Source organism: Asparagus officinalis, chromosome 9 (genome assembly GCF_001876935.1).
Source record: "Asparagus officinalis chromosome 9, Aspof.V1, whole genome shotgun sequence".
Classification (NCBI taxonomy): domain Eukaryota; kingdom Viridiplantae; phylum Streptophyta; class Magnoliopsida; order Asparagales; family Asparagaceae; genus Asparagus; species Asparagus officinalis.
Genome location: NC_033802.1, coordinates 38,856,490 through 38,879,841, shown reverse-complemented (window position 1 = coordinate 38,879,841; position 23,352 = coordinate 38,856,490). Strand labels below are relative to the sequence as shown.

The following is a 23,352-nucleotide window of genomic DNA, read 5'->3' as shown; positions in this document are numbered from 1 at the left end:
CACTGCGAATGCTTGATGAGTGCCCCGGCAGCGCTTCAGGGAGACAGGTTTGTCCCCTTTGTCCAGCGTTTGGAGAGGTGCTCCTGGAAGTGCAAGGACATCCCCGATACGAGGAAGACGCTCTCCCACTTCGGGCACTATAATTTTCGTCGATCTTTTCCTTACTTTAGCGGGGGTGGATATGGAGAATCTCTCAGGGATGCGCCGACGGCGGATCACCACACAATCCTTTCCCGTGGTGCCTTTCGCTGGTTGGTGGACATTCGACCAGGGTATCACGTTCTGAGAACAGGCTCCACATGCTATCTCGAGCCATACATCCCTTGCAGGTTTGCCCGCCAGTTTGGGTATGATCAATTGTATGTGGGCAACGCCAACCCTCGCCTACACTTCGAAGGAGGACTGGTTGACGGCGCTCGGGGGTGGTTCTGGACCCATGCTGGAGGTACTCAAGCTCGTTTTGAGTTGCCTGCGAAGGACCGCGATTTACACCACACGCTCTTGTACTGTCGGTGGTATCGGGGTGCTAGTGCTGACCCCGCCAACTTCTGGTTCCAAAGCTCATGTCTGGCGGAACGCGATCGTCCCATCAGGGGCTCTCTCCGTTCTTCAAAGAGAAGGGGCCACCAAACCGCTAGGGAGTTGTTCTCGGAGGATCCAGTGGGGGACTGTGAGAGCTTCGATGCTGGTGGCGAACCTGAGGTTCCCGATGTTCAAGCTCCGGTTCAGAGTCCGACAATCGGACAAATGGGGGCACCTTTGCTATCCCCGAGTAGCTCGCTTCTCTCGAAGCGTCAGCGGGAGGCGGTGGCCGAGAGTTCCAGAGCGGAGGCGGCCAAGAAGGCTCGCTGTGATGGGACAGTCGGGACCATCCAAGTGGCAGGGGGTCGGGATGACGTTTCTCCGATAAGGATTCCTGGAGTGGCTCTGTCCGGGTCTGGAGTGGCTCCGTCTGGGTCTGGAGCCGTGTCGCCTGCCTCACCTGCCGCATCGGGGGCAGTTCAGGAGACTCCGAAGGACGTTCCTCTGCCGTCCGACGTGGGGTCACCGTCGGGAGTTCCAACGGCTTCTTTGCCCGCATCACGAGGTAGTCTTTGCAACAGTACCCTTGATTGCAATGTTGCTCTTGCACCTTTTGATATCGGTAATGGATCTATGCAGGTGCGGTTGAGAAAGTGATCTCCATTCCTTCCGACGAAGAGGAAGAAGCTGGAGATGATGAGGGGCTTACGGGCTTAGGTAAGTATAGACTTTAGCATTACTCGTTCTTTCATGCTTCACCGTAAATAGGGTCCCTTACGAGGGGTCTCCGTTAATTCTCTTGGTGCATTTGTAGCCGATCCTGCCCGCGAAATCGCCGGCAAAGAGGGTCCTTCCTCTTGGGCGAATCGCTCGTCTAGGGAGACGGGCGAATCTGAGGAGGATGACGACGACGCCTCAATACACGAGGCCCTGTCGAGTGAGGAAGAGGATTTGACTCATGAAGATGCGACTGGTCAAATAGGGGGATCCCCTGCTCCTGCGGCGGTGTCTGCTGAGGATCGTTCCTCAGTGCGAGAGTCACCGCTTCAAAGAGAGGTTTCTGCTCAGCAAGTGATCACCTCCCTGTCGGGGGTCGCCGTTGATGCCGTGATTGCTGTTCCGAGGTCATCATTGGTCACACCGGCCCTGGCGACGCCAATTACTACTTCCACAGTTACGGCCACCAGTGCTTCAACCGCGGTTCCATCTATGATGGAAGAGGCTGCCCTCTCTCCCTTGGAGCGTGAGCGAAGAAAGAGTGCGGCACGATCCGTGGCTGAATTCCATGACACTATGGCTGCCTGCATCAGGCTCGCGCTGGAAGAGAGTTGTCCTTTCGAGAGCTTCGAAGAGGATATCGACTACATCATAGGCTTCTTAATCAAGAGGCTAAAGCATTCTGGGGCGCAGCCTTATTTCCAGCGTAAGGAGGCGGTGAAAGAAGCCATCCAGCAGTTGCTTGCTCTTCGCGCGAAGAGTTCCACTCTTGTGGATCTTGCATCCGGCGAAGTCCGAGCGGTGGTGCAAGAGCGGGATCGCCGTCTGAATGAAACTATGTCACTAGAGGCGAGATTGTCGGAGGAGCTGGAGCAGGCCAGAGCTGAGAATGAACGTTGGTCTTCGAGCGACAGAAGGCTGACAACCGCGTTTCTCGCCTGTCTTCGGAGGTAGAGACTCTGAAGCAGGTCATAGCCAAGGCGCGGGCCTCATTGGCTATTCAAGAGAAGGCTCGTGAGCAGGCGGTCAAAGAGTTGGAGAACATTGAATCTCGCCAGCAGCTGACTGCCAATTCAGTGGAGGAAAAGGAGCGAGCCCATAAGGAAGCCAAAGAGACCGTTCAAGACTTGGCCTCGCGTACGGATGAAGATCTTCGCCGAGAGATTCTAAGGAGGCTTGAACTTCGCCATGCCGAAGAACTTCGTGAGGCGGAGCTGCGGTTAAAATCTCTGTAATTCGCTTTCAATTTTCCGTTTGTAATAGGACTTCCCTTTCACGAATGAAATTATCCCTTTTGTTTCTGGCCTATTGTCATTTGTGTGCGTGTGCCATTTTCGTAACCATGCATTGGTCAGAATCTGGCCGCAAGAGGACCTCAACTGCAGCGGGATTATCATCGATTGATTTGCGCTGTAGGTTTATTTCGATTGCAGGCGAATTCGGCCCGCAGGCGGATTTGCAAATGCTAATGGCGATTCTGACTCTGATCGGGTTACGCTTTTAGCGGGCCACGTGTTAATCCACGTGTACGCCGGTTAAGGAGACGTGGGATAGCCGCCTCGCATTAAATGCGAGGTAGTGGGCCTCTTCGTTCCCCACGTCCGATTTGAGCCGTTTGTTGAAGATCGTGCTCAAGGAACTGCCAGATCTCTTCCGTCCAGATCCGATCCGTTCGGTCTTGCTCTCTAGCTGCTTTAATCCTGAACGGTCTAATCAAGTACTGAGTAACCGCCTAGGACTCTTAGGGTATTTAACACCCTAACTCTTCCTCGAGAGGGCCTATCGTCCTCCTCAGAGTAAACCCGAACTTCTTCTTCCTCATACTCCCAATGGCGCCGAAGGTGAAGAGAGTCGTTTCCAAGAAAAGGAAAGAGCCTGGTTCTTCAGGTGCTGCCGAAGCCGTCGCGGCTGAAGGTATGTTCTTGCTTCGACTTTCGTGTGAGTTTAGTAGGTGTTCCTCCCCCAACTGTTCCCTGTATCGCTTGTTGCGTCTTACAGGTCGAGAGGAGGTGCCGGCTGCCGAGGAGCATGCGGCCGATCCCATTCTGATTTCAGACGACGAATCTGAAGGCCGTGCGAACTCCGCTGCTCCGGATCCCGCTCCCCAGCCGGGAGCCGAACCTTGCCTCGAAATTCCTCCCATCACGGCGCTCGCTCCAGGCCAGAGCTTTGTTCCCTCCGAGTCTCAACCATGGCAGGCCCGTATTGAAGAGTTCGAAGGTGCTGTAAGGCAGGCAATTTCCCTCGTCGAACTCGGTATGGGTAGCTTTGACAGCTTCAGGCAGTCCCTCTATGATCGCGTGGCCGATTTACGGCGATCAGGTGAAAACCGTCTCGCTACCCGTTGCGTGCGTGAACTCCGTCTCTTGGAGCCACGCATGATGGTGCTAGAGGACTTGCTACGGGGAGGTCCGGAGGCTAAAATGGCATCCTGTCTAGCTCACTTCAGGCGTCAGGAAGCCCTGGAACAGGAAATCCGCTCCAAAGAGATAGCGGATTCGGAGTCTGCGGCTAACTTTTGGGTGAGTCAACAACGTTTGCTAGAGGAGCAAGTCATTGACCTCAACCATACCATGGCTCGCCTGAGGGCCGAGTTGGGACAGGCGGAGGCGAAGTGGAAGGGGCTCCAATCCGACGTTATTAAGGTGAACGAGCACGCTGAGGCGGAGACTCGGCGCCTGCTGGCTTTGCGTCAGACAGATGCTGCCGCCATGTCGAACCGCGAAGATCGAATTCAGAAAGCCGCTGAAAATAAGGCTCGGGAAGACCACGCGAGCCAGGTAGAGGCAGTCAAAGAGGAGATCTCCACCTTCAGCGTGTCCGACTAAGACTTCTGCCTCAGGATTGTATTAAGACCTTTTGCTTGCCTGTTTTGCATTTGAAAGTACGCCATGACCCGTAAGGTCATAACTTTGTTCAAATGTATTGTTTTGAAACACTGGGTGTATGTTTTGCTTCTTTGAACATTTCATTATGACTTTCGCAATTTGCAAAAATATAACTTTGTTCAAATGTACTGTCTTAAGGTATCAATGAGGTTTTGTGTCCGCTCATTGCTTGTGTATTGGCGAGATTTAATTTGTTTTCAGGCGAGATTTTGATCGCGGCGAGTTCCGCTTGGAAGCCGAACTCAACTGTTGGCGAATTCAAGCAGATGAGTAACTTCTTTTGCCGGTGAGTTTCGCTTGGAAACGCCATCTAACGGCTGGCGAGTTTATGCTGTGTGCGAGACCCGTATGATGGTGGGCTTGTATTGAAAACCCGACCTGATTCACCTGGCGAGTTTTTGAACTTCAAGGCGAAACTTTAGCAGTCAGCGGATTTGTCCATACAGTCGGAGATTCGCAACTACGGCGAAATCGTGCCGACCGTGTCAGTGCGGGGCGGGGCGCAAGTGGCTTGCCAGCGCAGGAGTCCTGCAGGCCGCATTAATGCTTATTTATGGTGAAGCGACCGGCTTCGTTTCGCCTCTGGTGCCCGAAATTCCGATTCTGTCGTTCGGGGTTTGCGAGAGCAGGCCGTTTAATGGCGTGCGAGTTCGAAGCGTCGCAGGGCGTTTTGGACCGCTATCGATCGCTTGGGGGTGATGATCTCCACCGTAAATTTTTCGTGAATTATATACTTGCGACTTGCTCTTCTCCAGCAGAGTCCGCTAAACCGCATTCGAGAGAAATCCGCTAGAAGAGATCCTCTGCGAAAAATGAACTGCGCTCTCCTCATGCTTCCTCTTGCTAATGATAGTGGTGGGGCGGAGGGTGTCGGTTCTTCCTCCACCGTCGTCTGACGTTGTGCTCCGGCTGCGCAGTACCCGGGTGATTCCGGACTCCCTTGGCTCATCCCCGCCCTTTTCGTGCCTCCAGGAATTGGTGGGCTTGGTGCACGGGGTTTGCATATGCAGTGCAGCGTTGGCGACGGCCCCATACCGTCACGCGCTACTCTTGTGAAGCGGCCTGGAGGCGGTCCGTCGTGCTGGCGACGCTCGGCTCACCCACGGTCGATGTGAGGCGAGAGCTTGAGCGGGTGGCGGGGTGGACGTACCGCCTCGAGGAGTTGTTTTAAATGAGGACTCTGCCGACACGGCGCCCTGCATCCCGCTTCTCTGTGGCTTTCTGCTCCGAGCGTGAAGAACGAGCGCGAAGCGGATTCAGGCGAAAGAAGCGGAGGCTCCGACGTCCTGCAGCAGCGGCAACCAAGCGGTCTGGACCGGATGGACCGCCTACCTAACGGCTTCTTCGAGGATGCCGGTTCCCAGTCCGCGGCGAGGTGAAGCTGGTGGAGCGTGGGACGAGGCGAGAGGCTTGGGCGAGGTCGGCCGCGCGAGTGGACCAGGAGCTCAACTCCTTCGTCGGAGAAAGAAGCCAGCCAGGGCGAATTTGGCCAAGCAACAGCAGAAAGAAGAAGGAGGAGAGAGGGACCCACGTGCGGCAGAGCGTAGCGAAGTCAAGGCCAATGATGCGGGCTCGTTCAGCGTGCTGAAGTTCTGTAGTCGCTCAAGGCTGTCTGGGATTCTTCCTTTTGCTTTTTGTCTGTTTTTTGTTAGCTTATCAATAGTCAAAAACTGCAAACATCAATGTAAATTATGGCCCGTAATGGCCCTTTCGCTTATTTTGTTCACCTTTGCTTTACGCATACAGTTTTCTCTCTTTGACTGTGCCGTTGGGCATTTGAATTGAACTTGACGATCCACTGATTGTCCTGTTTAGGACTTAGTCGTATTAAGCTCTTGTTTTGCCTTCTGTTGCTCATAGCGTGGGATCGGATTAACTCCGATCTTCGCGTTGTAGCTCCAACGGGATCGAGAGAGTAACCCTTGGATCGCAATAAAGAACAAACATTCGCCTTTACGGCCAACTGATGAACTTGACTTCGACTCGCCTTTCGGCGAGTTGTTGTCTGGGGAACCGTCTTCGACGATTGTCGTCACGTGGGAATGAGACAATTGATTGTGGTAAAAGTCATCGCCTGGTAGACTCTACCCATCAGTTGTCCTAAAGCAATGTGAGGATATCCGGAACAGGTCAGATAGCTCAGGGACGTAGGAGTGTGACTATTGACAGGAGTAATGGCACGTCGCATGGTAGGCCATTGCTCAGGCTATGCTATTCGTAAGAATAACGGTGCCAATCATCAGAGGTGATCATTAACTTGATGAGGTTTTGTCGCGATCGGAGCGACCGTGGGGGCCTACCATTCCTCAGAATAGGAATGGTAAGCGGATTTTGTCAGAGGTTTAATGTTAACATGACAGAGGATGTCGTGATTGGAACGACTTTGAGGACCCACCATCCTTTAGAAGAGAATTGGTAAGTTGATTTTGTCAGAGGTTTAATGTTAACATGACAGAGGATGTCGTGATTGGAACGACTTTGAGGACCCACCATCCTTTAGAAGAGGATTGGTAAGTTGATTTTGTCAGAGGTTTGATGTTAACATGACAGAGGATGTCGTGATTGGAACGACTTTGAGGACCCACCATCCTTTAGAAGAGGATTGGTAAGTTGATTTTGTCAGAGGTTTGATGTTAACATGACAGAGGATGTCGTGATTGGAACGACTTTGAGGACCCACCATCCTTTAGAAGAGGATTGGTAAGTTGATTTTGTCAGAGGTTTGATGTTAACATGACAGAGGATGTCGTGATTGGAACGACTTTGAGGACCCACCATCCTTTAGAAGAGGATTGGTAAGTTGATTTTGTCAGAGGTTTGATGTTAACATGACAGAGGATGTCGTGATTGGAACGACTTTGAGGACCCACCATCCTTTAGAAGAGGATTGGTAAGTTGATTTTGTCAGAGGTTTGATGTTAACATGACAGAGGATGTCGTGATTGGAACGACTTTGAGGACCCACCATCCTTTAGAAGAGGATTGGTAAGTTGATTTTGTCAGAGGTTTAATGTTAACGTGACAGAGAATGTCGTGATTGGAACGACTTTAATGGATCCGCCATCCCATTGGAGGAGATAGGCGAATTGAATCCATATGTCGCGATATGAACGACTCTAGTGGATCCGCCTTCTCATTAGGGGAGACAGGCGAATTGAATGTATATGTCGTGATATGAACGACTCTAGTGGATCCGCCTTCTCATTAGGGGAGACAGGCGAATTGAATGTATATGTCGTGATATGAACGACTCTAGTGGATCCGCCTTCTCATTAGGGGAGACAGGCGAATTGAATGTATATGTCGTGATATGAACGACTCTAGTGGATCCGCCTTCTCATTAGAGGAGATAGGCGAATTGAATCCCACAAGAGGCTTTCGCCAGAGCGGGCAAAGTAGGAACAGTTTAGCCTCGTGTACCAGTTGGAGGTTTTGAGAACCAGTTTAGACTCGTGTACTTTTGGGAGTCTTGCGCAGGAGAACTAGGGGTAGTACTTCTTCAGGTACTTGCCGTTGATGGGCATCATGATCTTATCGCCGTTCGGTTTGACGAGGCGATAGGCACCGTTTGAGTAGACTGTCTCTACCACGAATGGTCCTTCCCATTTGGACTGGAATTTCCCCTTCTTCTTGGAAGTGAGGATCATTGGTCTACGGACGGATAGGACGAGCTCTCCTTCTTTGAAGGCTCGGCGCTTGACTTTCTTGTCGAAACTCTTGGCCATCCGAGCTTGGTAAAACTCAATGTGCTGCTGAGCTTCCAGTCGCTTGTCGTCCAGTGCTTCGAGCTCTGCGAGTCGAAGTTGGTGATTTTCCTCAGTCGTCATCCCTGTCGCTAGGGCGACGCGCAGGGATGGAATCTGAATTTCTAATGGCAATACAGCTTCACAGCCGTATACCAACGAGTAAGGCGTGGTGCCAGTCGGTGTACGAACCGTCGTGCGATATGCCCACAGGCTCTCGCCTAGCTTTTCATTCCAGTCGCGCTTGCTAGTGGAAGTCAACTTGGTCAGGATCTTGATGATCGTCTTGTTGAAAGCTTCGGCCAGACCATTCGCTGAAGGGTTGTAGGCCGTGGACGAGAGGTTCTGTATCCGGAATTTGTCGCAGAACCTAGTGAAGGCATGGCTAACGAATTGCGTGCCATTGTCGTGAATGATACGCCGGGGTACGCCGTATCGGTAGATGACATGGTGCTTGATGAATTTGATCACGTCGCTAGTCTTGACTTCTCTTAAGGGGATGGCCTCCGCCCATTTAGAGAAATAATCAGTAATGGCGAGGATGAAGCGATGACCTTTCGCCGATGGTGGAGAAATTGGTCCAACTATGTCCATCCCCCATGCCTCGAAGGGCCAAGATGCCCTCGTCGGATGTAGATCCTCAGGAGGCTGGTGTATGTAGTTGGCGTGGATCTGGCATTCGTAACATCGCTTAGCATAAGCGACTGCATCAGTAACCATCCCAGGCCAGAAGTAGCCCATCCTTCGTAAGCGATCCCAAAGCTTGGGTCCGGGCTGATGAGCTCCGCACACGCCGTCATGTGCTTCGCGTACGGCTTCTTGCGCCTCCGCTTTTGAAAGACAGCGAAGTAGCAAGCCGTCGTATGACCTGCGATACAATGTTTTAGTGGTTGAATCGTAGTAGAACCGTGAGGCACGTCGTCGGACCGACTCTCGTTCCTTCGAATCCTCAGGCAACATGCCGTATAGGACATAATCGATGATCGGGAGACGCCAATCTTCCTGATCTGGCTGACCCGAGGCCTGATGAGTGGCGTTTGCCTCTGGGACGTCTGTGGGTCGAAAGAGCTTTCGGCTGGCGACAGCGACCCGTTGGGTCGTTCCAGGAGGCTGGGCTAAGTTAGCTGCCAAGGATGCGAGAGCATCCGCATGGGTGTTCTTTGAACGGAGCACGTGCTCAATACGGAAGCTCTCGAATGACTCCACTAGTCTGACCGCTGCTCGGTGGAGCGGGATAAGATCTTCATTCCTGACTTCGTATTCGCCAGTCATTTGTTTGACAATGAGTTGCGAGTCGCCATAAGCCTCCAGATGCTTTATCCCGAGCTCTTTGGCTAACTCGAGCCCTATGAGCAACGCGTTGTACTCGGCTACGTTGTTGGTACATGGTTCCGTCAAGGAAAAGGCCCGGGGAAACACGTGACCATGCGGGGAGGTGAGGGCCACTCCCACTCCTGCAGAAATAGAGCCGCTCGCGCCTGCGCGGGACGCACCGTCGAAGAACATCTGCCACACCTCCGGCGACGAAGTCATATTGGCTTCGGGAGGTTCATCCGGCAGATCTTCGAATAGATCGGTCTTCTCCCCCAGCGGGTGACTAGCCATGAGATCGCATATGGCTTGTCCCTTGACTGATTTCTGCGGCATGAAATGAATATCGTATTGAGAGAGCAGAAGTGCCCACCTGGCCAGGCGCCAGTTTAGCGCTGCGGGTTGTGTCATGAAGACCCGAATGGGATTCATCCGGGAGATGACATGGATGGTTTGGCCAACCAAGTAGTGCCGCATCTTTTGGATAGCGAACACCAAGGCTAGGCATTCCTTCTCGACCATTGGGTACCGTTGCTCGGCGCCCTGCAAGGTTCTGCTCAGGTAGTAGATGCCCTGCTCGTGGCCTGCATCATCGTTCTGAGCCAAGAGGGCACCCAGAGAATGTTCCATAGCCCGTATGTATATGAGGAATGGCCTTCCTGAGATTGGCGCCGCAAGGACAGGCGGATTTGAGAGATAAGCTTTGATCTCCTCAAAAGCCTTTTGGCATGGCTCATCCCAGACGAAGGAGGTACCTTTCTTCATCAGCTTAGAGAAGGGTTGGCACTTGCCCGAGAGATTCGAGATGAATCTTCGGATATAAGCCAGTCGTCCTTGAAGGCCTCTCAGCTCTTTAAGATTTCGGGGTGGTTGGAGCTCTTGAATAGCTCGCACCTTGTCTGGATCAATTCGGATCCCTTTCGTCGTGACGACGAAACCGAGGAATTTACCGCTAGACATTCCCAAGAATGACTTGGTAGGATTCATCTTGAGCTGATGAGTCCTCATGAGTTCGAACATAGCCTTCAAGTCTTGGAGGTGATCCTCCTTATGGCGACTCTTCACGACCAAGTCGTCCACATAGCATTCGACCGTCTTTCGCAGATGATCTCGAAAGATCATGCTCATGGCGCGTTGGTAGGTTGCGCCGGCGTTCTTGAGCCCGAAAGGCATGACGGTATAGCAATACACCCCCATGGGAGTTCTGAATGCAGTGTGTTTCTCGTCTTCGGGGTGCATTTTGATTTGGTTGTACCCCGAGAAGCCGTCCATGAAGGACATCCTCTCGAATCCGCACGTATTGTCAATGATGACATCCGTGATGGGCAGAGGGAATTCGTCTTTAGGGCATGCGGCGTTGAGGTTCCTAAAGTCGATGCAGATGCGGATCTTGCCGTTCTTCTTCAAGACTGGAACAATATTCGCCACCCAGTCGGGGTGTTGCTCCTCTCTGATGAAGCCGGATTCGATCAGCTTTTTTACTTCAGATTCGATCGCCTCCATGATTTGGGGGCGAAACCGCCTCTGCTGTTGTTTGACTGGCTTGGCGTCAGGGCTGATGTTGAGGCGATGCGTGGCGACCCGCGGATCCAGGCCAGGCATATCCTCGTAATTCCAGGCGAAGACGTCAATGTATTCCCGTATGAGGGCGATGAGATCCTCTTTTTCTTGAGGAGGCAGGCTGCCGCTGATGAATATGGGTTTGGGATTCGCCTCAGTACCCATGTTCACCTGGAGGACTTCATCTTCAGTTGGTGGTTCGCGCTGTTCGAAGCGACTGTTCCACTGGGCGCTAACATGGCGATCCCATGTCTCGTCGTAAAGTGGAAGTCGTTCGTCCTCTGCCATTCCGGCGGGGTCTACTGTAGCCATGTTGACTGTAAGGCCATCGAACAGATCCCTTACGCTGACGTCGGAGTCCCAGGCCGAGGTTGTTGACGACTGATCCCCTGAACATGCGTAATCGGAATCTTCGTCGACGTAAAAACAACACTCCGATGAGGAGGAGGAGTAGCCTAAGCCTCTCCTAGTCCTGTTGAAGTAATTTGAGGGCTTCCCTTTGGGGACGTAGGCGGGTTTGATGACCGTCTTGCGCCCTCGGCCGTAATTCAGGCCCTCTAAGCGAGTGAGGTCGTACCCCATGTTGCTCATTATGCGTTTCGCCACTCGACTGTATTGCGAGAACTGGGGCGCTGGGTCTTCGTCCTCAGATTCGTCCCATAGCGTGCGTAGGGGACGATCGATTCGACCGAAGATGATGTCTTTTCGATACCTCTTCCGTGCTGGCACGACGAATACAGCTCGCGATGGCTCGATCAGTCGCGTCTTGAAGACGTATGACGAACATACCGGCAAGTGTAGAGAAGACTCACTGTAGAGTGTCGACCATAGGTTATTAGGTGCGTCATCTTCGGACGAGGAGCAAGACGACAAATAAGCAAGGTCGGATTTTTCATTCATGATAAGCTTCTCTGCCTGAACGGCGTTGGTTACATGGTGACTCTCGTAACCAATTACAATTGACTCAAAGTCGTTCAGAATTAAGCTGTCACCGTATTCAGGCTCGCTGTCCGCCTCATTACCACTCTCCAGTTCTTCCACTGGTGGCTGTTCGGGGTCCTGGTACAGCAGAGAATCCGCGAAGTAGTTCTCGACCCCTTTAAAGGGATGTTTGTCGGCCACTACCGTTCTTACTCGCTCGTAGTCGTCCACATACTTCAAACATTGGTGTAGTGTGGATGGAACGATCCGGTTGCCATGAATCCACGGACGCCCCAGGAGTATGTTGTAGGAGGGTTCAGCATCGATAACGTAGCACGTCACCTCTGTCTTCATGTCGCCTATCCGACATTTCAGGCGGATTTTGCCGAGTGGCCGAGTCCCAGTGGCGTTGAAGCCGAAGATGGTAGTCGAGGTCGAGGCTAGGCGCTTCGACGGTATCCCCAAATGCTTGATTAGCTTCAGGGGCACGATGCTCAGCGCGGACCCCGGGTCAACCTGGATCCGCTCCACTTTCGCCGAGCCGACGTATCCCGTGAAGTACAGCGGCCGGTCGTGGGACGTGTTCTTGATGAGCATGTCCTCGGGGGTGAAAGTGATGCAGGGGATCTGTCTCTCGGAGACTTGGCAGCAAGTTGTACAGCCCTGTTCGATCTCCGTTTCTTTCGAGAAATGGGTCGAGAACGCCTCTGCGTCAGCCAACGCCTCTTGTAAGGCTTCCCGGGTAGGCCTAGACAACCGGAGGAGGTCGTACACGGTGATTCGCGCGGGTATGCTTTTCAATTGCGCGAGCACGTTGAACCGGTAAGGCTGGCGGCTTGAACTTGGCTCATCCGGATTGGGAGGGACTGCTGCGGCCGGCCTCGCGGGAGGTCCTGCTGGGTTTTCCGTCCTCGCGGGATATTGTTTTGCAAACTCCTTTCCGGCTCTCGTGGCGAAGACGTTGGTGTCTTCTTCAGAGTCGGTTAAGGCAGTCATCGCCGCGTCGTCTGTATCCAGGATGGCGGTGACAACGTTGCAATATTTCCTCTTAGCCTCCTTGGAAGGCTGTGCGGTCCACTGCTCGTCGTCGAGGAGGTCCGGATGGACCCACATCACTTGCCCTGATGGCAGAGTTTGTGGAACCAAACCCTTCTCCCGCTGGTTGTGAGGATCGTCGTTAGTGATCTTCAAAATCGCCTTGGGGATAGGAATTATCCCCGCCGGAGCTTGAACCTCTGGGAGACCCGTCCCAAAGCTCAAAGTGACCATGTTCGCCGTCACCTGCTTTTGGACCTTCTCTTTCTTCAAGACCCCCGCGTCGTAGAGGGCCTGGAGTTTGTCCTTGAGGACGTAGCATTTGGTTGTGTGATGCCCAAGGAATCTGTGATATGCACAGTAACTTGGGTCACCGGTTTTGTCTGCCTCTTCAGGCTTGGTGGCTTCCGGTAACTTAATCCGCCCACTCTTGAGTAGAGTGTCGAAGGTAGCTACCACCTGGTCTTCTTTGAAATCATATTGCCGCTGGGGGCGCGGTTCAAATTGCCTGGGTTTCGGCTTTTGAACGAACTTTGGCGCCGCGGCAGAGTCTACGGCCATAGCCTCTTTTCCCTTCGATCGGGGAGGGTTCTTTGGCGCAGCCGGCTCTGCTGCTCCCTTTTTGGACTGCGGCTCTTCGGCCTCCAGCCTCTTGATCATATTTTCGACTTGCTCACCTTGGCGAACAAGCTCCTTCCAAGTCCGGGTCTCTACCGCCCCTATCTTGGACAAGATATGGATCGACAGGTTGTTGCGGCACATCTCGATCAGTGTCGCCTCGGAAACTTGGTCCCGACAGTGGACTGATCGGTTCCGAAATCTCTTCACGAAGTCATTGACCGATTCCGACTTCCGTTGCTTCTCAGCAAGGAGAGTGGCCATTGACACCTCGGTGTCGTCGTCGAAGAAGCGGGCGAGGAAAAGCTTTTCAACGTCGGCCCACGCCTTGATAGAGCCGGGCTCCAATTTGCGGAACCATTCAAAGGCCACCCCCTTGAGGGTACCTATGAACAGTCGAGTGAGAATGGCGTCATTCCCGGTAAGGAATCCGGTTTGCGCCATAAAATAATAGATGTGCTGCGAGGGTGACCCCTTGCCATCAAACTGTAACAAGCTGATGGGTTTGAACTTCGCTGGGTATGGGACCGTGTCCCATTCCGTGGGGTAGGGACGTACCACCCCCAGCTTGTTCATATTTTGCTGAAGCTTCAGCGCGTTCAGCTGGTCTTGGAATTCATCGAACCTCTTGTCACGGGTGCTATCCGCAGTGTGCGACGTTCCTATTGATGTCTTGGAGGAATAATCGGAATGTTGATTATCCTCCGCCTCAGACACGGGACGGAGGGGAGGTACCCACTCCCTGTCTCTAGTTTGCCGGGGTAAGGGGCGTTGGGCCCTTTTCTTCTTTTTCTTCTTGTTCAGCAGTTGTTCCATCATCTCTCTTAGAGAGTCGATGGTCGCCTGCTGTTCCTCCAACTTTTGAGCCATTGTCTGCTCGTGGTTGGTATCGGTCATGTGTGCCCTCGCCTGCGCGTCTTGGCTTGAGCGCGAGGTCTGAGATGTGGCAGCGGCCGAATGGTCCTCATCTTCGCCGCAGGAGGGAGGTATTAGGTTGGAATAGTCAAACCCAATACTTACCCCCCGGCGACTACGGGTTCGCTGGAATATGCCTTCCTGCCGGCGTCGAGCGGACCGAGTGTTAGGTCTTAGGGCGGAATCCGAGTCTGGCGAGTCGGAGAGTACTGCCTTCCCTTTATCCGTCATGTTAACCGTGGCGGATGAGAGTTCCAAGTCATCGGCAGCGCGTCTTTTTTGGTGACGGCGCCTTTGACGGGAGGGCCTTGGTCGAGAGGACTGTTGGGACAGTCTCCCAAACACCGAAGGTCTCGCCGTTCCGACGCATTGACAGTCGGCGAGGACCGTGTGGATGAGTCTCTCGCAGTGGCACTGAGGATTCGCCTCATGGATAGTGCGTTTGCGAGTTAAATATTCTCTGAGGTCTTCTACGGGCGGTTGGTGACAACCCCCGGCCTCAGAAGAGTCGCTCTGGTGAGTCGACGAGAGGTTTTTGGGTGCGCCCTCTGGTGCGCGTTGGATGGAATGCTTTGGTGCTGGAGTCGAGCGATCTCGCCTTGACTGGCGAGTCTTCGCGTTTGAGCGAGCTCCAGTACGTGGGCGGGTTTCACCCCTTCGCCTGGAAGAACGGGTTCGCGAGGACTCGCCTACTTCTCTACCTTTACGTTTATCCGTCAAATGGTTATGACGAGGCTCGCCAGCCTTCGAGGATTCGCCTACTCGGGTAGGCTCACTCCTTGGGAGTGAGTTATTCGCATCAGGGATATGACCTGAGAAGCGAAGTCTTCCCGAGCGGGCGGCTCTGCCTTCCTCAGTTGGCGCTCCTGACTTGGAGGGCCTCCCAATGTCGGGCAGTTTGCCTTCTCGCCTAGCGTTCCTCGGGCCCGTATGATGGCTCAGGCCGTTATGAGGAACGGAGGTTTGGACCTCCTGTCTGACGAGTTCCTGCCGCCGCTGTTGGTTAGTTCTCCCAACGGGGAGAACGTCACCGCGAGCTGTGGCAGCGTGGTTTGTGCCGGAGTGAACCGGCGTTCCCTTCGGGGTAGGTGTCTGCGGGGATCGCTTGGCGACCCATTTGGCAGACCCTTGCCCTTTGCGCTCGACCCCCGGCTTGGCGTTGATCGATTGTGAGGGAACGGGTTCTTCCGATGAGACTCGGGTAGAACCCGTAGGTGCAGAGGCTTTGACCGTCTGAGGTCGGCCTCGACGCACGACTCTGTGACGTTTGCGGGACGCATCGCCACCAGAGGAGGAGGAGGACAAGTACTCTTCGTACTTGGCCTGGTCGAACTCAATTTCTAGGGACTCCACTGTCGTCCCTACAGCAACCTCATCAAACTGAGCCACCACCATTTCACTCGATGAAACAGCTTCTCCCACTGTGGTCGCCATCTTCTGTAGGGTGAATATTTGATTTCCCGAAAAAAGGGAGTTTCGTTTGTATTTATAAGAAAGCTTATTACAAACTAATGATCAAATAGTTACAACAGAAGCAGAGGGAAGGCCCTCTTTGTTTTGTGTGGGGACTTTTAGGTGGCTACAGGATGCTTCGCTCGATGCTCGTGTCGAGTCTGCTTCCCTTGGACCGTTCGAATGAGGTTGCTGGAGAGCTTCAGTTCGCAGTAGAAGCTCAACTTGAGAGAGTTCGGGTCTGTTTAGTTCGCCGGCGATCGGAGCTCGGAACTAAGCAGTAGTGCTGCAATGCAAAGAAAGTTGTGCAGAGAGCTTGGTCTCAACTCTTTTTCCTAAGTTTTGCGACCTCCTCTCCAGTGTGCCGGAAGAGGCTTTTAAATGGGAGAAGGACAACTTGACTCCTCCTTGAATTGTGGGATGTGACCACATCTTCTTCAGAGACGTCTAGCTGTTCCTCGAAACCATGATCGGTCATTCCAGGGATTGTGCTTTATGTCCTGTCACCTACGATGGGAAGGCCCATTCTTGTATGTGAGGCAACAAACGACTACTATCCGAGTGGATTTGACCAGCATTAATGAACCGCATTTATGAGTCCGCAGATCGATGAGGCGTCTGTCCGATCACCAGTACTGTGCGTGACCGCCCGGCGTGCTTTGAGCACGACGCTTTCTCCTTTCCGGTCAGGAGAGGCGGTGAAGTAGGTGTACAGTACTCGAGTGAGTCTAGCCAGCTTGCCGAGTGCCGGCGGACCCAGCTCCAGACTCAGACAGCCGAGGTGAGTCGCATTTATGAATGCTCAGGTTGACTCGACACCTGTCCAGCTCCTTCGCGCTGTGCGCACTGTGGGCGGCCGTTTTGACGGCCCTGGGGTACTGTGCTCTCTCTCCCTTTGGGTCGAGAGAGGTGGGAAGGCCCACCTCAGCACGTGGGGTAGTGGATACCCAGCTGTACTGACGGTTTTGGGGCTTGCTGGCGGATTCGACTCCGAACTCGGGCAGGCGAGTTGAGCGAAGAGCAAATTTCCGCCATCCTGATCGCTCCTGACTCATGCTGGCGAGTCGACCGTTAGGCGAACCTGGATTTGAGCACAGTCGACGTCTACGCGGTTTAGGTCCGTGTCAGAGAACTGGGCGTGCGAACTCTTCTCGTAGACAAATTCCCTGTAGACCCATAGAGGTATTTTTTACCGTCTACAAGACCCCCTTCAAAGTTTTCGGACCTAAACTGGCTTGCGTGTGGTCTGGAACACTTTGAATGAAGAAACTGTTGGCGAAGCAAGTGCCTTCGATTTCTCTTAGGATTTTTAGCAAACCCTCAGCTATCAACGGGTTTGATGTGCCTTTACCGATTACCGTTTGAATCGGGCTAGCCATACTATTCTCCTCAGTATGATGAGTTGTCGAACAGTTTCTCTTAGGCTTAATGCTAAGATTTCTGCTCTAACCCTTAGCCATCTGGGGCGTGGGTTTCAACCGTTTAAGCAAGGTCATTCTTTTGGCTTTGTTCGTAATTTTACCTTTGAGGGCGAATGCATCGTCAAGGCGAAATTAATTTTTGAGAGCCAATTCTCGCGCGACTCGTGGGGTTATGCCCAGTATTTGCAGGCGAAACCCTTCCTTTTGTAGGCGGAACCGGATCTGACGAGAGATGAGCCACGCGTCTGCTGACAGAGCCTCGTGCTTCCCAGCTAAGACATTGGATCGTGGCGATCGTGACTTGACAGCACGATCCTCGTGCGTTTCGCCCTGCGACGTATCGTGGCCGTGGTTCTCGGACTCAACCGTCGGATTCCAACGCTAATCTCGGTCCCTTCGATGCACTGAGGGTGATCTGGGCCGTCGAATTTGATCGTGGCCCCGTTTCCTGTCCGTTAGGGTTTTCGCCTTTCGAGGGCAGTCGTGGTCACGTGGGCAACTCCGCCCTTCTAAATCAGCCGTTTTCCTCCATTGGGATTTACCGTGCTTTCAAATCTCGAAAGGGAACATCCAAGGAAAGAATTCCCGCTTCCTCTTACAATGGCTCCGAAACCTAAGAGGTGCAAAGTGAGGGGTGCAGGTCCCGGACGTTACTCCGACCGTCTCTCTGCCGGCATGCCTGCTGGTGCTCTGGAGTCGTGCCCAGGTACGTTGATGGATTCGTTGGGCGATCCCTTGCAGGCCTTAGGCGTCGGATTTAGGGAGATGAGTGTTGCTTATTTCCCCGATTTGGGGCAAAGTTTGCCCTATTTTGCCTTTAGAGGATGAGTACTGTCCCCGCGGGCGAATTCTCCAGTGGGGAGGAGACGAACCCCTTTTTCGTAAGGCGAGTTCGGCCCTTCCCATTAGAGGGGAGTGTAGTCCGTAGGGACAGACCTCGTTCGAAGTGGGTTCCCCCTTTCGATAGGCGATTTCGCCTTCCTATGTTCGATGGGCGATTTCACCTCTACAGCGGATTTTGTCTCAATTGACTTTCTATTTCTTGTTGCAGCGACCTTCCCTGATGAGGCTTTCCCGGAGGGTGTGGCCGTTGGCCACGTCGGGGCTAAGAGCTACACGGCCCCTTCTCGTTTTCCCTCGTTGGCTCCAGTACCCTTGTTCACTGCTGATAAGCTGCATGGTCTGGTACAGAGGGTCACGGATGGTCATCACTTGACCCTGCGCGAGCTGACGACCAATGCGGCGCTGACAGATGAGGCCAGGGCAGAGCTGCCGAAACCTCAATTTCTGTTCGGCGACTCCATGACCGACCCTTCTGCCCTGTTGCTCAAAGAGAGCCGGTGGTTCCGCACGGTAGAGGGGACCCATTATTACCTCCCCAGCATGCCGAGAGGGTTTTCGATTGTTGAGCTGCGGTCCCTCGCGATTCCTCGGACGATGAACTGGGATTTGACCCCCACTCAGGACGGGGTCACTTGTGGCGTCTTTACGGGTTCTACGGCTGGGTATGGAGTGGAGAGCTCATGTAAGCGCGTGACGGGTCTGCGCCCTGGCTTAGTGTCTGCTGAACCGCCCGTGGGGGAATCGACAGCGGTGGCGGAGACTTTCCGTCACCGCTTCTTCCGAGTCGGTGGAAGCTTTCCCCCGAAGGACTTCAGGGCCCCGGGGTGGGTTTACTCTGCGCCAGGCAGCGACACGTGGTGGTCCAAGATCACCGACTATGTTTTGGCCGAGAATGCTGACCTCAAAGGCACAGAGCTGTATGTGGCCCTCGAAGCCACTCGACATGGCCTGCGGATCAACGCTTCTCAATTCCATAGCATTCTGGAATTGTATTGTGCGGAAAGCGGCACGTTTTTCACTCCCAATGGTGAGCTTGGTATCACCCCCTTCGAGATGCACGACGTGTCGGGGCTGCCTCTGGGAGACTTCCCTTATGAGGAATACGTCCCTGATCAAGATGAGATCGATCAGCTGTCGGACAATTCCCCTCTGGCGGTTGAAACTCTGTGGGAGTTACTCTGTCACTTCCACATATGCCTCAGTACCTTAGGGGCCTCGGATCATAAGGGGAAGAGGAAGAAGACCCCAGGGATTAGCCACAAGAATTGGGCTGATTATCTGTTCCCTGGGAACGATGTCAAGGGGAAGCCCGCTCTCCCGTTAGGCGCGTGCGACCAGCCCGAAGTGGAGGCGAGGACAGCTAAAGAAGGAAGCACCATTACTCTTGACCGCGACGAGGGCGGATTTAAGGCTGGTACGGTCCTTCACTCATTCCATCATCAGGCGAAGTTTCTCATTTCGGGGAAGGCGCTGCTCGCGGGGTACCTCATGTTATGGCTGAAGAGGTGCGTAATCCCCACTCACTCCTTCGAGGCTCTTCCTATAGAGGTCGTGTATCCGGCGGTTTGCCTGGCTCACGGGAAGGCTTATTCCCTGGTATCGGCGACGATAGCGTGTATCCATCGGGGGCTCCGTACTCTGACGAGCCAATTCTGCCGTGTGTCGGTCCTCGACGAGGGGGAAGGAGAAGTTATCAGAACCCCCAATCCTAGGGTGGGGCTACCGTATACCTACTTGATGGCATGGTTCGTCTATCACTGCGAATGCTTGATGAGTGCCCCGGCAGCGCTTCAGGGAGACAAGTTTGTTCCCTTCGTCCAGCGTTTGGAGAGGTGCTCTTGGAAGTGCAAGGACATCCCCGATACGAGGAAGACGCTCTCCCACTTCGGGCACTATAATTTTCGTCGATCTTTTCCTTACTTTAGCGGGGGTGGATATGGAGAATCTCTCAGGGATGCGCCGACGGCGGATCACCACACAATCCTTTCCCGTGGTGCCTTTCGCTGGTTGGTGGACATTCGACCAGGGTATCACGTTCTGAGAACAGGCTCCACATGCTATCTCGAGCCATACATCCCTTGCAGGTTTGCCCGCCAGTTTGGGTATGATCAATTGTATGTGGGCAACGCCAACCCTCGCCTACACTTCGAAGGAGGACTGGTTGACGGCGCTCGGGGGTGGTTCTGGACCCATGCTGGAGGTACTCAAGCTCGTTTTGAGTTGCCTGCGAAGGACCGCGATTTACACCACACGCTCTTGTACTGTCGGTGGTATCGGGGTGCTAGTGCTGACCCTGCCAACTTCTGGTTCCAAAGCTCATGTCTGGCGGAACGCGATCGTCCCATCAGGGGCTCTCTCCGTTCTTCAAAGAGAAGGGGCCACCAAACCGCTAGGGAGTTGTTCTCGGAGGATCCAGTGGAGGACTGTGAGAGCTTCGATGCTGGTGGCGAATCTGAGGTTCCCGATGTTCGAGCTCCGGTTCAGAGTCCGACAATCGGACAAATGGGGGCACCTTTGCTATCCCCGAGTAGCTCGCTTCTCTCGAAGCGTCAGCGGGAGGCGGTGGCCGAGAGTTCCAGAGCGGAGGCGGCCAAGAAGGCTCGCTGTGATGGGACAGTCGGGACCATCCAAGTGGCAGGGGGTCGGGATGACGTTTCTCCGATAAGGATTCCTGGAGTGGCTCTGTCCGGGTCTGGAGTGGCTCCGTCTGGGTCTGGAGTGGCTCCGTCTGGGTCTGGAGTGGCTCCGTCTGGGTCTGGAGTGGCTCCGTCTGGGTCTGGAGTGGCTCCGTCTGGGTCTGGAGTGGCTCCGTCTGGGTCTGGAGTGGCTCCGTCTGGGTCTGGAGTGGCTCCGTCTGGGTCTGGAGTGGCTCCGTCTGGGTCTGGAGCCGTGTCGCCTGCCTCACCTGCCGCATCGGGGGCAGTTCAGGAGACTCCGAAGGACGTTCCTCTGCCGTCCGACGTGGGGTCACCGTCGGGAGTTCCAACGGCTTCTTTGCCCGCATCACGAGGTAGTCTTTGCAACAGTACCCTTGATTGCAATGTTGCTCTTGCACCTTTTGATATTGGTAATGGATCTATGCAGGTGCGGTTGAGAAAGTGATCTCCATTCCTTCCGACGAAGAGGAAGAAGCTGGAGATGATGAGGGGCTTACGGGCTTAGGTAAGTATAGACTTTAGCATTACTCGTTCTTTCATGCCTCACCGTAAATAGGGTCCCTTACGAGGGGTCTCCGTTAACTCTCTCGGTGCATTTGTAGCCGATCCTGCCCGCGAAATCGCCGGCAAAGAGGGTCCTTCCTCTTGGGCGAATCGCTCGTCTAGGGAGACGGGCGAATCTGAGGAGGATGACGACGACGCCTCAATACACGAGGCCCTGTCGAGTGAGGAAGAGGACTTGGCTCATGAAGATGCGACTGGTCAAATAGGGGGATCCCCTGCTCCTGCGGCGGTGTCTGCTGAGGATCGTTCCTCAGTGCGAGAGTCACCGCTTCAAAGAGAGGTTTCTGCTCAGCAAGTGATCACCTCCCTGTCGGGGGTCGCCGTTGATGCCGTGATTGCTGTTCCGAGGTCATCATTGGTCACACCGGCCCTGGCGACGCCAATTACTACTTCCACAGTTACGGCCACCAGTGCTTCAACCGCGGTTCCATCTATGATGGAAGAGGCTGCCCTCTCTCCCTTGGAGCGTGAGCGAAGAAAGAGTGCGGCACGATCCGTGGCTGAATTCCATGACACTATGGCTGCCTGCATCAGGCTCGCGCTGGAAGAGAGTTGTCCTTTCGAGAGCTTCGAAGAGGATATCGACTACATCATAGGCTTCTTAATCAAGAGGCTAAAGCATTCTGGGGCGCAGCCTTATTTCCAGCGTAAGGAGGCGGTGAAAGAAGCCATCCAGCAGTTGCTTGCTCTTCGCGCGAAGAGTTCCACTCTTGTGGATCTTGCATCCGGCGAAGTCCGAGCGGTGGTGCAAGAGCGGGATCGCCGTCTGAATGAAACTATGTCACTAGAGGCGAGATTGTCGGAGGAGCTGGAGCAGGCCAGAGCTGAGAATGAACGGATGGTCTTCGAGCGACAGAAGGCTGACAACCGCGTTTCTCGCCTGTCTTCGGAGGTAGAGACTCTGAAGCAGGTCATAGCCAAGGCGCGGGCCTCATTGGCTATTCAAGAGAAGGCTCGTGAGCAGGCGGTCAAAGAGTTGGAGAACATTGAATCTCGCCAGCAGCTGACTGCCAATTCAGTGGAGGAAAAGGAGCGAGCCCATAAGGAAGCCAAAGAGACCGTTCAAGACTTGGCCTCGCGTACGGATGAAGATCTTCGCCGAGAGATTCTAAGGAGGCTTGAACTTCGCCATGCCGAAGAACTTCGTGAGGCGGAGCTGCGGTTAAAATCTCTGTAATTTGCTTTTAATTTTCCGTTTGTAATAGGACTTCCCTTTCACGAATGAAATTATCCCTTTTGTTTCTGGCCTATTGTCATTTGTGTGCGTGTGCCATTTTCGTAACCATGCATTGGTCAGAATCTGGCCGCAAGAGGACCTCAACTGCAGCGGGATTATCATCGATTGATTTGCGCTGTAGGTTTATTTCGATTGCAGGCGAATTCGGCCCGCAGGCGGATTTGCAAATGCTAATGGCGATTCTGACTCTGATCGGGTTACGCTTTTAGCGGGCCACGTGTTAATCCACGTGTACGCCGGTTAAGGAGACGTGGGATAGCCGCCTCGCATTAAATGCGAGGTAGTGGGCCTCTTCGTTCCCCACGTCCGATTTGAGCCGTTTGTTGAAGATCGTGCTCAAGGAACTGCCAGATCTCGTCCGTCCAGATCCGATCCGTTCGGTCTTGCTCTCTAGCTGCTTTAATCCTGAACGGTCTAATCAAGTACTGAGTAACCGCCTAGGACTCTTAGGGTATTTAACACCCTAACTCTTCCTCGAGAGGGCCTATCGTCCTCCTCAGAGTAAACCCGAACTTCTTCTTCCTCATACTCCCAATGGCGCCGAAGGTGAAGAGAGTCGTTTCCAAGAAAAGGAAAGAGCCTGGTTCTTCAGGTGCTGCCGAAGCCGTCGCGGCTGAAGGTATCTTCTTGCTTCGACTTTCGTGTGAGTTTAGTAGGTGTTCCTCCCCCAACTGTTCCCTGTATCGCTTGTTGCGTCTTACAGGTCGAGAGGAGGTGCCGGCTGCCGAGGAGCATGCGGCCGATCCCATTCTGATTTCAGACGACGAATCTGAAGGCCGTGCGAACTCCGCTGCTCCGGATCCCGCTCCCCAGCCGGGAGCCGAACCTTGCCTCGAAATTCCTCCCATCACGGCGCTCGCTCCAGGCCAGAGCTTTGTTCCCTCCGAGTCTCAACCATGGCAGGCCCGTATTGAAGAGTTCGAAGGTGCTGTAAGGCAGGCAATTTCC

The 23,352-nt window shown here is 53.8% G+C and overlaps 1 protein-coding gene across 1 annotated transcript; it reads left to right on the top strand.

Moving 5' to 3' along the window:
* Positions 748–22,344, top strand: LOC109823381 (flagellar attachment zone protein 1-like). The gene is made up of 6 exons (XM_020389657.1): positions 748–1,087; positions 1,162–1,239; positions 1,337–2,134; positions 3,238–3,495; positions 21,031–21,108; positions 21,206–22,344. The coding sequence occupies exons 1-6, from the start codon at positions 748–750 to the stop codon at positions 22,342–22,344; spliced, it is 2,691 nt and encodes an 896-aa protein (XP_020245246.1).